This window comes from Balaenoptera borealis, assembly GCF_965194805.1.
Source record: "Balaenoptera borealis genome assembly, chromosome: 8".
In the NCBI taxonomy this organism is placed as follows: domain Eukaryota; kingdom Metazoa; phylum Chordata; class Mammalia; order Artiodactyla; family Balaenopteridae; genus Balaenoptera; species Balaenoptera borealis.
In genome coordinates this window covers 73,680,150-73,695,409 of record NC_138865.1, presented here as the reverse complement: position 1 = coordinate 73,695,409, position 15,260 = coordinate 73,680,150, and the positions used below count along the sequence as shown (strand labels likewise).

At 35.9% G+C, this 15,260-nt stretch overlaps 1 protein-coding gene and 1 pseudogene across 6 annotated transcripts in view; both read right to left on the bottom strand.

Moving 5' to 3' along the window:
- SMC5 (structural maintenance of chromosomes 5) overlaps positions 1-15,260 on the bottom strand; it is a 96,477-nt gene that overhangs the window by 33,314 nt on the left and 47,903 nt on the right. For all 5 annotated transcript variants that reach the window (XR_014247837.1, XM_082403646.1, XM_082403647.1 and 2 more), the window contains 3 exons: positions 13,507-13,762; positions 11,527-11,681; positions 6,431-6,544 (listed from right to left, as the gene is read on the bottom strand). Coding sequence is in view for 4 of the 5 variants with exons in the window: in XM_082403646.1 (XP_082259772.1) it covers positions 6,431-6,544; positions 11,527-11,681; positions 13,507-13,762 (525 nt within the window). In the remaining variant the exon portion in view is untranslated. The remainder of the gene's footprint in view (positions 1-6,430; positions 6,545-11,526; positions 11,682-13,506; positions 13,763-15,260) is intronic.
- On the bottom strand, positions 9,124-9,776 carry LOC309633787 (ferritin heavy chain pseudogene; annotated as a pseudogene). Its single transcript has one exon. The product of its transcript is annotated as a ferritin heavy chain pseudogene (transcript).

Below are 15,260 nucleotides of genomic sequence, written 5' to 3'. Positions count from 1 at the left end.
AGAGCCCCTGTGGGTTATTATACAATTTTGCATAGTACAGTAATTTTTAGGAATTATATATTGGTTATAGCAAAACCACCTGTACTTTGCTATGGAGAAATAATAAAGCAGGAGGAGACAAGACAGAGGAGTAGAAGGATGTGAGCTCACCCCCTCTTACGGAAATACCAAAATCACAACTAACTGCTGAACTACCTCTGACAAAAAAAAATGCTGCTACCTACCAAAAAAGATACCCTGTATGCAAAGACAAAGAAGAGCCACAACAAGATGGTAGGAGCAGTGCAATGGCAATAAAATCAAATCCCATACATGCCGGGTGGGCGACCCACAAACTGGAAAATAATTATACCACAGAAGTTCTCCCACAGGAGTGAAAGTTCTGAGCCCCACGTCAGACTCCCCAGCCTGGGGGTCTGGCAACAGGAGGAGGAACCCCCAGAGAATGTGGCTTTGAAGGCCAGCGGGGTTTGATTGCAGGAATTCCACAGCACTGGGGGAAACAAACTCCATTCTTGGAGGGCACACACAGGGCCTTGCGTGCACCAGGACCCAGGTAAAAAAGCAGTGACCCTCATAAGAAACTTACCTGCTAGTATTGGAGGGTCTCCTGTGGAGGTGGGGGGGGGGGGTGTCTGTGGCTCATCGTGTTGACGAGGACACTGGTGATGGTAGTTATGGGGAGTACCCATTGGCATGAGCCCTCTTGGAGGCTGCCATTTTCTCACCAAGACCTGGCTCCACCCAACAGCCTGTAGGCTCCAGTGCTGGGATGCCTCAGGCCAAACAAACAACAGGGTGGGAACACAGCCCCACCAATCAGCAGACCAGCTGCTTAAAGCCTTCCTGAGTAAACAGCTGCCCGATAAACACACCCCTTGACACAGCCCTGCCCACCAGAGGGGCAAGACCCAGCTCTACCCACCAGTGGGCAGGTACCAGTCCCTCCCACCAGGAAGCCTGCACAAGCCTCTTAGACAGCCTCATCCACCAGAGGGCAGACAGCAGAAGCAAGAAGAACTATAATCCTGCAGCCTGCAGAATGGAAACTGTAATCACAGAAAGTTAGACAAAATGAGACAGCAGAGGAATATGTCTCAGATGAAGGAACAAGATAAAACCCCAGAAGAACAACTAAGTAAAGTGGAGATAGGCAATCTACCTGAAAAAGAATTCAGAGTAATGACAATAAAGACGACACAAGATCCTGGAAGAAGAATGGAGGCACAGATCAAGAAGACACAAGAAATGTTTAACAAAGACCTAGAAGAACTAAACAACAAACAGAGATGAACAATACAATAACTGAAATGAAAAATACACTAGAAGGAATCAATAGAGTAACTGTGGTAGAACTGATAAGTGAGCTGGAAGACAGAATGGTGGAAATCACTGCTGTGGAACAGAATAAAGAATGAAAAGAAATGAGGACAGTCTACGAGACCTCTGGGGCAACATTAAACACACCAACAGTCACATTACAGGGGTCCCAGAAGGAGACAAGAGATGAAAAGGACCTGAGAAAATATTAGAAGAGATAATGGCTGAAAACTTCCCTAATATGTGAAAGGAAACAGTCACCCAAGTCCAGGAAGCACAGAGTCCCAGGCAGGATAAACATGCCAAGGAGGAACATGCCAAGATACATGGTATCAAAATGACAAAAATTAAAGACAAAGAAAAAATATTAAAAGCAATAAGGGAAAAGTAACAAATAATGTACAAGGGAACTCCCATAAGGTTATCAGCTAACTTCTCAGCAGAAACTCTGCAGGCCAGAAGGGAGTAGCACAATATATTTAAAGTGATGAAAAGGAAGAACCTACAACCAAGGATACTCTACCCAGCAAGGCTCTCATTCAGATTCGATGGAGAAATCAAAAACTTTACAGACAAGAAAAAGCTAAGAGAATTCAGCACCACCAGACCAGCTTTGCAACAAATGCTAAAGGAACTTCTCTAGGTGGAAAAGAAAAGGCCACAACTAGAAACAAGAAAATTATGAATGGAAAAGCTCACTGGTAAAGGCAAACATACAGTAAAGGTAGGAAATCATCTGCATACAAATATGATATCAAAACCAACAATTATGAGGAGAGCACAAAGGCAGGATACTGGAAATGCATTTTAAATTAAAAGATCAGCAACTGAAAACGATCTTGTTTATATATAGAATGCTATACCAAAACCTCGTGGTAACTGCACACTGAAAATCTACAATAGATACACACGCAGAAAAGAATAAGGAATCCAAACACAACACTACAGTTAGTCATCAAATCACAAAAGAAAAAAAGAGGAAGGGAAGAAAAAACACCTACAAAAACAAATCCAAAACAATTAACAAAATGGCAATAAGAAGCTACAGTCATCAAAACAGTATGGTACTGGCACAAAAACAGAAATATAGATCAATGGAACAGGAAAGAAAGCCCAGAAATAAACCCATGCATATATGGTCAATGAAACTACAACAAAGGAGGCAAGACTATACAATGGAGAAAAGACAGTCTCTTCAATAAATGGTGCTGGGAAAACTGGACAGCTACACATGAAAAAATGAAATTAGAACATTCTTTAACAAGATACATATAAATAAACTCAAAATGGATTAAAGACCTAAATATAAGACCAGATACTATAAAACTCTTAGAGGAAAATACCAGCAGATCACTCTTTGACATAAATCGCAGCAATATCTTTTTCAATCTGTCTCCTAGAGTAATGGAAATAAAAACAAAAATAAGCATGGGACCTAATCAAACTCAAAATCTTTTGCACAGCAAAAGAAACCATAAACAAAATGAAAAGACAACCCACAGAATGGGAGAAAATATTTGCAAACAAAGAGACTAACAATGGATTAATTTCTAAAATTTACAAACAGCTCATGTGGCTCAATATCAAAAAAAACAAACAACCCAATCAAAAAATGGGCAGAAGACCTAAACAGACATTTCTCCAAAGAAGACTTGCAGATGGCCAAGAGGCACACGAAAAGATGCTCAACATCGCTCATTATTAGAGAAATGCAAATCAAAACTACAATGAAATATCACCTCAAAAAAAAAAAAAAAAAAAAAAAAGGACTTCCTTGGTGCCACAGTGGTTAAGAATCTGCCTGCCAATGCAGGGGACCTGGGTTCAAGCCCTGGTCCAGGAAGATCCCACATGCTGCGGAGCAACTAAGCCCATGTGCCACAACTACTGAGCCTGTGCTCTAGAGCCCGCGAGCCACAACTACTGAGCCTGCGTGCCATAAGTACTGAAGCCTGCGTGCCTACAGCCCATGCTCCACAACAAGAGAAGCCACTGCAATGAGAAGCCCATGCACTGCAACAAAGAGTAGCCCCTGCTTGCCGCAACTAGAGAAAAGCCCGCACGCAGCAACAAAGACCCAATGCAGCCAAAAATAAACAAATAAACAAATAAATATATTTTAAAAAAAGAAACATCACCTCACACCAGTCAGAATGGCCATCATCAAAAAGTCAACAAACAATAAATGCTGGAGAGGGGGTGGAAAAAAGGGAACCCTTTTGCACTGTTGGTGGGAATGTAAATTGGTATAGCCACTATGGAGAACAGTACGGAGGTTCCTTAAGAAACTAAAATTAGAGCTATCATATGATTCAGCAATCCCACTCCTGGGCATATATCCAGAGAAAACCATGGTTCGAAAGGATACATGCACCCCAATGTTCACTGCAGCACTACTTACAATAGCCAAGACATGGAAGCAAGCTAAATGTCCATCGACAGATGAATGGATAAAGAAGATGTGGTACATATATACAATGGAATATTACTCAGCCCTTAAAAAGAATGAAATAATGCCATTTGCAGCAACATGGATGGACCTGGAGATTATCATACTAAGTGAATTAAGTCAGACAGAGAAAGACAAATATCATATGACATGGCTTTATGCGGAATCTAAAAAAATTGATACATATGAACTTATTTACAAAACAGAAACAGACTTACAGACTTAGAGAATGAATTTATGGTTACCAGGGGGGAAGGGCGGGGGGGAGGGATAGATTAGCAGTTTGGGATTGACATGTACACACTGCTATATTTAAAATACACAACCAACAAGGACCTACTGTATAGCCCAGGGAACTCTACTCAATACTCTGTGATAACCTAAATGGGAAAAGAATTTGAAAAAGAATAGATACATGTGTATGCATAACCGAACCACTTTGCTGTATACCTGAAACTAACACCAGATTGTTAATCAACTATACTCCAATATAAATTAAAAATTAAAAAAATGAAAAAATAAAGCAAATAGGGCAAAATGTAAATAATTATTGTAAATCTGGGTAAAAGGTATATAGGATTCATATGTATGACTCTTGCAACTTTTCTATAAGTTTGAAGTTATATCAAAATAAGTTATTAAAAAAAATAGAGGAGTGGAGGTATAGATGAAACAATATTGGCCATGAGTCAATGTATCAATGATACTAGTATGCAGAATTCATTTAAGTTTTAAAAATCTATTGTTTTAGTGGTGGCTACACTAAATAAAATTGAATTACACAATGAGAAAGTAATTTCCTTTTCAATTCCCTTTCAATATTTCTAATCATACCAATGAGTAAGTTACATATGGTGTTATCATGTCTTTAACTCCTTATTACCTCCTTTTAAAAAAATCATATCATCTGCTTTCGAGAAGCAACAGTACAGATCTCGGATTTACTAATACTGCTTTTATTGTCTTTACTGTAATGTAAATTATGTTTTTCTAATTTGGTAATGACATTATACTTCCTTTCAGAATATTTCATTTCAGTAACAAGAAGTGAAGTGATTTAAAGAAAAATTTTAAATAATAATATACTTAGTACCCAGATATGGCAAAAATTGTGATGGTAGTACATGGTAGTATGCAGAAATGGCAAACACCATGAAGAAGGTTTGTAAGTTACTAAAGGATGGGAAATGGTACTCTAGTAGATATAATTACAGGAGGAGGTTATATACAATATATTTCAAAATTTAAAATATACACACAAAAAGTGATACATGTAAGAGGAAGTTCTAGTCCTAATGATGAGCCCCTATGGAAAGTTGTCACAGTATAAGAAAAAAAAAAAAAAGTCAAATTTCCAGGAACCTGTCATATTATTAATATATGGTTCAAATTCTTAGCACAGAGGAAGAAGCATGAGTTTTTGAGGCAAATCCAGTTACTCAGTGTAGGCTAAGCTGGCCATTTGCAAAATAGAAATCATCTAATTACACCTGACTCCAGGCCCTTCACACTATGCCATGTCTCATAGACTTGTAATCCAAGTAACCTACTTCTTCAGTGACATCAGTTCAAGAACTCACTGTTTAGGCTTAAATAGTTCTGAATAACACAAATGCTTAACTTTTTGGAGACCATTTTATAATTCTGTAGATTCAACTTTTTTATCCAGTCATCTTTTATTCACATTCCCTGTCAACTCCCAAACCAGAAGGAGGGCAATACAGTAAAAGTCAAAGAAAGTAAAGATTCTTTCCAATCACTTGTGTACCAGAGAAATAGAGGACTACTTAAGCTGATTCATGGTCCTGTCCTCACTTAAGACTTACTAGAAAAAGTTTAAACAAAACAAAATCTAAACCTCATCTTTCCAGGGTTTTTTAAAAAGTAGAAGGCGTATTGCAAAAGGAAAAAGAAACCTTACTGGCAAGGATAGTAACATACATAGCTAACAACATATATTATATAGATATATAACAATATATAATAAAAACAATAGTGCCCAACACTGTTCTAAACTTTTTCATTTAATAAATTATTTAATCATCACAACCATCTTTTGAAGTAGATATTATCTCCATTTTATAGTGAAGAAATTAAGACACAAAACATTTAGTCAACTTGCTGAAATCAGCAGTAAAGTCGGAATTCAAAGCCTGGTAGCCTATCTGTAGAATCTATACTCTTAACTAAGCCATGCTGTCTTCCAGTGGCTTATATTCTTGGTCAGTGGTGTTTTTCTAGTCCGATATAGAATTCTCATTCTTTTTAAAGTTTTTTATTTATAATAAGCTACAACATTATATTCCCCTCCAAAGAAAAACTGAGTTCATTCCAATACATTTCCAAAAAGGATGTCCAAGACCAAAGTCTCATCATTATGATGTTTCTCTTAAAACAATGTGACAGAATTACTCTTCACATTAATTCCCAATGGTAATTTCAAAAAATGTTAAAGATGGAATTATAGGCTGTTGTTCCTCTTATAAAACTAATTCAATCCTCAGTGGTATAGACAGAAAAGAAATTAGCAAATTTGAATGATTTTACACAAGAGTTACTGCTGGTAAAATAGGTCATTATCATTTTTTGCTCTAGAATGAGGTTGAAAACTCAAGCACTGGAAGCTAAGTGTGAAGTGAGTTAAAATATTACAGTACTTGCCTCTTTGAGGAAAACCTCCATATCTTCTTGACTTTCAAACACAAAAGCTCTCAAGTCATTTGATGGAATATGATTTTCAATATATTTGGCATTTTTGTTATCTTTCATATTGATCTAAACAAAACAAAAAGAAAATAAAAGTTGATTTTCATGAAATCCAAACTGACTACTAGAACATAATTATACTTAACTTAGATTTATTTAATTAGGTTAAATAAATCCTCAAGAAAAAAGCAGACCAAAAAAGAACAGTTTGGTATTGAAGAGTCAACATTTTAAAACGGCTATTTAATTTACTGTCCAAGACATAGTAAAACAAAAGCCAAGACTTTAACAGCACCTAACGCATATTGATTTTGATACTGTCTAAGAAATAAAAAGTTCCTTTCTGGTCAACTCACTGAAAACATTTGAAATAGGGTTAGATTGTAACCTGAGTATAAACATTTCTCATCTGTCCCCAAACTTTTAATATTTTTCTTCTTAATCTTTAAGAGGAATTCATGCTATACATGGCAAAAACTAATTAGTATAAAAATACAAAGGCCTAAATAAAACTTTAAGAAACTAATGAAAAAAACTTGCTATGGATTAATTATAACTATGGGTGCTTTCAAGAGAAACCCTAGGTTTGTACTACTAGAGCATAAACTTAATTACTTAATCAAATTAGACATTTGATTAGACATTTAATTAGACATTTTTGCACTTGAGGCTCAGTGCTATGTAAGATACTAAGACAGTTCAAGATCTAGGGCTCTGGGATCAGACAGATGTCACTTCCATTCCTATGTATGACCTTAATCAAGTACCACCTAATCTCTGAAAGCTTTAGTTACTTCATCCTAAAATAGGTAGAGTAAAACAGTCTATATCTCAAAGGACTAAATGTGGATTAAAAGAAATAATACAACAAAAAAAATCAGTAGACTGCTTGTCATAAATGTTGGTATTATTTTAAATTACAGAATATTGATCAGTATAGAAAGATGGGAAAACTAATAAACAAGCAAACAAATGAAAAAATCAAAGCCATATAAAATACCATCCCCCAGACATAAACACTACAGACATTAGATGTCTACTGTTTCACAATTTTTTTGGTAACAAGTTATTGGGTTGGCCAAAAAGTTCATTTGGTTTTTCCATAAGATGGCTCTAGCGCTTAGTTGTCTTTAACTTCGAAACAACTTTGTTAGACTATATTGTGACAGCTGTCATACCAGCATGTATTTTTTAAAAAAAATCAAAATTGGTGAATCTTTGTGTAGCCATTTTAATATTGAAGATGGAAGAAAAAAAGCAACATTTTCGGCATATTATGCTTTATTATTTTAAGAAAGGTAGAAACGCAACTGAAACGCCAAAAAGATTTGTGCAGCATATGGAGAAGGTGCTATGACTGATTGAATGTGTCAAAAGTGGTGTGCAAAGTTTCGTGCTGGAGATTTCTCGCTGGACAATGCTCCACAGTCGGGTAGACCAGTTGAAGTTGACAGCTATCAAATCGAGACATTAACTGAGAACTGACTTTATACCAAGCAAGAGATAGCCGACATACTCAAAGTATCCAAATCAAGTGTTGAAAATCATTTGCATCAGCTTGGTTATGTTAATTGCTTTGATGTCTGGGTTCCACTTAAGCGAAAAAAACCTTCTTGACCGTATTTCTGCATGTGATTCTCTACTTAAACGTGATGAAAACGTTCCATGTTTTTAAAAAACTGTGATGGGCCATGAAAAGTGGATACTGTACAATAATGTGGAACAGGAGACACTGTGGGGCAAGTGAAATGAACCACCACCAACCACACGAAAGGCCAGTCTTCATCCAAAGAAGGTGATGTTGTGTATATGGTGGGATTGGAAGGGAGTACTCTATTATGAGCTCCTTCCGGAAAACCAAATGATTAACTCCAACAAGTACTGCCCCCAATTCAACCAACTGATAGCGGCACTTGACGAAAAGCGTCCGGAGTTAGTCAACAGAAAATGCATAATCTTCCATCAGGATAACACAAGACGGCATGTTTCTTTGATGACCAGGCAAAAATGCTTATTGCTTGGCTGGGAAGTTCTGATTCATCCGCCATATTCACCAGACATTGCACCTTTGGATTTCCATTTATTTCCGTCTTTACAAAATTCTCTTAATGGAAAAAATTTCAATTCCCTGGAAGACTGTAAAAGGCACCTAGAACAGTTCTTCGCTCAAAAAGATATAAAGTTTTGGGAAGACGGAATTATGAAGTCGCCTGAAAAGTGGCAGAAGGTAGTGGAACAAAAGGGTGAATACGTTGTTCAATAATGTTATTGGTGAAAATGAAAAATGTGTCTTTTATCTTTACTTAAAACCCAAAGGAGGGCTTCCCTGGTGGCGCAGTGGTTGAGAATCTGCCTGCCAATGCAGGGGACGTGGGTTCAAGCCCTGGTCTGGGAGGATCCCACATGCCGCGGAGCGACTGGGCCCGTGAGCCACAATTACTGAGCCTGCGTGTCTGGAGCGTGTGCTCCGCAACAAGAAGAGGCCACGATAGTGAGAGGCCCGCGCACTGCGATGAAGAATGGCCCCCACTTGCCGCAAATGGAGAAAGCCCTCACACAGAAACGAAGACCCAACACAGCCATAAATAAATAAATAAATAAATAAAATATTAAAAACAAAAACAAAAACAAAACAAAACCCAAAGGAACTTTTTGGCCAACCCAATACTTTGTTGTAAGGAATGGTACAAATGAAAAAAAAAATAAAGTGGGTGTTTGCTACAACTTACGGAAAGGGTAAAGTAACCCCAATATCACCATAGGAAGTCATCTTTTTTTATAGTTATGGATAAGCCAGCATAGGACTTAGCTCTCATTATCACTCTCCCCCAGGGTGCATTTATCAGAGACATTCTGCCATATCAGATTCTGGGGCCCACATCTTGTATAAGTTGGTTACCCGGTCATCTAATTTTCTGATGAATTTCACCTGCTCGTTTAGGTAATGAGTCTCAGAGAAGTCACACAAGTAGGGGTCATTTTTGTCATTGGTCAGTTTGTGCTTTTACAGTAGTGACTGATTCACAATTTTTTCCAAGTGTAATACACACTCCATTGCATTCATTGTCTGGTTTCCTGATATCCTGAAGGAAGATTTGGCCACCTTGTTGGTTCTGAACCTTCATCAGCTTCTTAGCGAGCTCCTTCTCCTCATGAGATTGGTGAAGAGAATATCTGGCAAAGTTCTTCAGAGCCACGTCTTTACAAAGTAGTAAGACATAGACAGGTAGACATAGGAGGTGTAGCTTTCCAAGATGTTCTGGTGGTTGATGGCAGACTCCTGTTTCACAATTTTTTTTTTTTTTTAGAAATTCACGTTCTTTTATTTATTTATGACTGTGTTGAGTCTTCGTTTCTGTGCAAGGGCTTTCTCTAGTTGCGGCAAGTGGGGACCACTCTTCATCGCGGTGCGCAGGCCTCTCACTATCGCGGCCTCTCTTGTTGCGGAGCACAGGCTCCAGACGCGCAGGCTCAGTAATTGTGGCTCACGGGCCCAGTTGCTCCGTGGCATGTGGGATCTTCCCAGACCAGGGCTCGAACCCGTGTCCCCTGCATTGGCAGGCAGATTCTCAACCACTGTGCCACCAGGGAAGCCCCCACAATTTTTAAAAATGAAATCTTTCTATATATCCTATCCTGTAATCTGTTTTATAAGTCATTAACATATCATAAATGTCCCTTTATATTAGTAAATAGAGACCTATGGCAACATTTTAAAGGCCTATGGAGGTGGTACAACGCATTTCAACTAGATTTTGAAGGGTTAGGTAAGTGTATGGGCAGGATACAGTTGGAAGAAGGTGGTCGGAAAAGTAAAAGGTTGTTCCAGGAAGGGTAAAATAACAGAGTATCTCCCTTTATCTCAGACTCAAATGTAATTCAAAAAGTAAATATATGCCAGCTAGTAATCTGACTTGGTGATAGGCTACTATCAGGAAATCAAGTGACAAGAGGATGACAAATCAAATAAAGACTAGAAGTACTGTTTTGAGGTTAGCATTTTAATGAAAGTCTGTTGAAAAATTACACTTGCATTCTAATTTATAATACTAAGGGTCACAGTATTTCTTCTTTACTGAATTAATCAAAACAGTAATATCTGCATCCAAAATAGGTATTCCCTTCTTGATCAAGCAAAAATATTCTAATAATTCATACCTGAGCAAGGAGAGAATACAGTGTTATGCACACTAATTTTGCTAATATAATGCAAACTATATGAAATGATTTTGAATAAAGCATAATATAAACAGGAGTTACAGAATATAGAACTTTTCATGAATCCTACAAGGATCTACAGTGAATTCTTTCCAAAAAAAAAAAAAAAATCATCTAGCAAAAATAAACCTTTTATTATTTTGGAGTTTTAAGTGTGTGTATGTGTGTGTATGTGTGCGTGTGCGTGTGTATAAAACATGTCATTAGCAAAGAATGTGGTTTTTACTTTTTCATTCCTTCTCATGGCCCAACTTACCATTTAAAATATTTTAGATGGAAATCCTCCTAGTAAATCCACACCCACATTTCATTAAATGATTTACTAAATACAGCTTGCCCTATTCTTGATGACTCATGATCATTAATAAGACTTATCAAATGTTTATAAGGTCAATAAATTGTTGGTTTCATTCTCAGAATCCTCAGAATGCTTTATTTTTGTAGCAGATGATTTTGTTGTCTATCCTGTCAGGTGTTCCATATCAAATGCATTTATTTATAGCAGTTTTCTACCCCTTTGGCAGCATTTAATATATTGCCTGTTGTAACCGAAGAATAGCAATTGCCAGAAGGAAACCAGCTAACCAAGTTTACACATGATTCTTGGTCAATAAGTTGCCAGTTTCATACTTCTATCAAGAAAAAGTTCATAGGTTTATTATCAAGGACCCTTTAAAAAGCACATGTATGGATTCAGCAGCATACCAGATGTCACAAGTCTACTAATGGAAAAGCAGGGTGTTAATAAGACTAAGAATTCTTAAAACAACAAAACCTACAATGATTACAATAATAAAACTAACAGATACTACTAAGATGAACAAATTTCTTACCGTGAGCATTATGGGTTCACAGACTCTTTGCTTAAATTTGTCTCTGTTATTTCTCAGCCATAAAACAGCATCATATGTATCACGGTATCTCTGTCTCAGCTTATCTTCCTTTTGATTCATAAGATTGTCAAAACGCACAATATGATCATCCACACCTAAAATTGGAAAATAAAGCATTATTCCTCTGAAAACTTTAATTAGCGAAATAATCTATTAATAACATAAAAGAATATCTTAGATCTAAAGGTTATAAACACCACTCAGCAAGTACCCAACACAGTGAAAAAGACCCACCCTGGACAAATCATTCTTAAATTTGTAAACACCTGGGATAAAAGATGATATTTAAACTATCAAAAATAAATAGGTCACATACAAAATAATGAGAAAACACTAGATTTCCTATCAAAAGACAATGGCAATAGGCCTTCAGAATTCTGAAAGAAAAATTATTTTCAAGCTAGATTTTTATAAAATGAAAACGAAAAAAGGGGATAATGAAGTAAAGGTTTTTCAGGGATGCAAAGACTCAAATTAATTCCCAAATATCTCTTCTTAGGAGGTTATGTGAATATGTACTCTTACAGAACAAGGAAGTAATTTAAGAAAAATGAAGACACAGAATTCAGGAATAGCTTTTTATCCAACACAGAAAAGGTGTGAGACAAGTCCCAGGTAACAGCCATACAGGAGACCTTGAGAACAATCAGTTTAGATGGGAGGAGGATGGAAGGTCTCAGAACTCAAGAGAATGCCTGATAATTTTTTTCCCAATTTAAGGAAATGCTAAAGTAAATGGTGTTTCTAAAAAATGGTAAATTAAAATTCTAAAAAAAAATTATCAATGAACAGAAATTAGATCATAATGCACTACTCGGCTCTGCTGTGAACAAGTTTTATTGTTGTAATAACATAAATAATACTTAATATTTCTAGCTATTAGAATTAACCCATAAACAGACCATATAAAACTTAATTATGGTTCTCAATAAAATATGTTTTCAGCCTTTAAACTATAAAACCCAGAGTACATGTTAAAGAATTAAAGGGAGGAAAGTAAAAAGGAAGGCTAGGAGTACCAGTATTTTTAGCTTATAAGTGTGCATTCAAGCATTATCAACAAATGTTAAATGACAAAAAAAAGTAAGAATATTATTGGTAATAAATCAACATTAATAAATGTTAATGATTACTAATATTAATATAATAATCCCATTTGAGGAATTACCATAATAGGTAGGGGAGGTATCATGAGTTGAAATCCACATCTAAAGCAACAAAATATTAAAAGATGATATCTAAAGTTGATTAACCAAGCCATGGTGAAATAAAAATATGATTAAGATATATGAAAGACTATTAGAAAAAATTACTGAAATAGTTAAGAGTGCTTACTCTTGACAGTGGGTCTGGAAGTTGGAAAGGCACTGGGCTACCCTTCTTGTCTAGTGTTATTATTTTTTTTAAACCATACATGTAGCATTTTGCTAAACATATAAACAAATTTGTTTAATAACTGACCTTAGTCATATATACTGAGCAGACAGAATGTAAGATCTCCTCTAACTAAATAATGCTATAGATCTAGCCACATGGTCTACAGCAGAGAAAAAAAAAGATGAAATTGGACAGGCTTCAAGGAGCAAAGCTAATGGAAGGTTATGAAGGCTAGAATGAAGAGCTTAAATTTGACCTGAGAAATAACAGAAAAGTGAGTGACTGTAAAGAAAATAAAATAAAGTAGTTTTAGATAATTAAATCAACTGCCATAATCTGACATAAGACAACGGTCTGCTCGTGGCAAATCATTACACAATAGATATAGGTAATTAAGACACTAAAATGGAAGAACTGAACTGAGCTTCCTCAACAAGCAGACATGAACACTTAGACACATGATCAGGGAAGAAGAAAGCCCATCAACAGAGACATATCTCCATTTTATAAACATGTCTTTACTATAAGTTTAAAAAAACTTACTCTTCTTCTCCTTCTCTAGAGTTTCCCTCTCTCTATGCTTATCAATTATCTCGCCTTCACATAATGCCTTTTCATCTTGAACTCGTCTCAGATCATTTGTAATGGCATCAATTTGGGGTTGAAGGTTCTCACAGTTTTCTGTGGTCTTCAGTTCACTTTGCAAATCTTCTATCATTTTGCGGGTATTACTTATTCTCCTCTGTCGATCATGCTCTTCATTTTGTTTTACTGTTAAAGCCTGCTGAAGCGCCTCAATCTAATAAAACAAAAGCAGGTTAGCACTGGAGATTGTTTTTTCTCCTGGTTTATTAGGCTTTTATAGTAAAACAGTTTTAAAAATGCAAACAATCTAAGAACATGGGTTTTTTCCTCATTAAAAGGTATCCTATTAGAATTAAACTGTTACTCCTACCAGACTACCTGTCTCTTTATTTGTTCAGCAATACATTCCAAGTACCTAGAGCAGTGGTTAGCATATAGTTAGCATTCAGTAAATATTTGCTAAATAAACAAAATATTTATAAAGCCAATCAGTAGATTTCTAAATATTTATAGGAAGATTTCACATACTATACATCATAAAACTGAAAACAGTCACATGGTATACCACAGACTTTCAATAAAGCAGCAATAGAAATGATGATGAAGATTATGTCACTCTACTAATTTAAAACCACAATAAACTATTTTCTTTCAATTAAATTATTTTCTACTAGCACTTCAAATTAGTATTTTAAGATTTTAATCCTCAATCTGTATGTTTATATTCAGGGTAAATCATTAAAAAAAAACCAGATCATGCAACTTGCCAGTGGAATTTTTATCAAAACCATACATGGTCTACCTAAAACAGAGTTATGATTTTCTTCAAGACACAGATGCATACACCCAATTTATTTTTTGCAAAAATAGAATTTTGTGTTAAATGAGATAAGGTTAACATATCACATAATTTGCTTATTAGTTACCTTTCTTTCCAAGTCAAATTTACTCCCTCTTCCTCCCCATTATAAATGTATATTTACAACATATCCATTATAGAAAATATAGAAACTTAAAACAAATAAAAAACACCTAAAATCTTAAGGTCCTTAAACATTTACATTTTAATGCCAGCCTATATCCATCAATAGAGCATATACGTTTTAGCAAATGGCATCACTAAAAATTTATTGAGAGCAGTTTCTCATTACCTCCATGTCCTTGCAAAACAAAAATTTAATACCTGCATAATGTTCTTTTATATGGATATACCACATTTTATCCCATTCCCTACTGTTGGAAATTTGGGTTGTAATCAATTTTCTTTTCTAAAAGTTTAGCTTTGACAGCATCAAGATAATGAACTGAATACATGCCAAAATCCCCTCTCCTATAACAAACATGCAGAAGTGAAAGGTAAAATATTATGTTTGAAAAAATTAAGATTGTGTGTGTGTGTGTGTGTGTGTGTGTGTGTGTGTGTGACTGAAAATTAACAATGTTCAATGGGCTCAGAAGAAGGAAGCAGACAAGAAGCCACAGTGTTCAGCCAGGAAACCCATGAAGTCCAAGGCTTTTAGAAGAATAAACTGGCATGTCATGGGAGACAGAGAGAGAATTAAGAATCACCAAACACATGAGGAAGTCCAAGTCCATAAAAAAGGGACAAGAAATTTAACAAATATAACCTCTACAATCCCAGCAAAATAGAGACCACCAAGCTACCAAAAATCACTGGGCTGCTGAAGAAATTTTATACCAAGAGGTCTTTG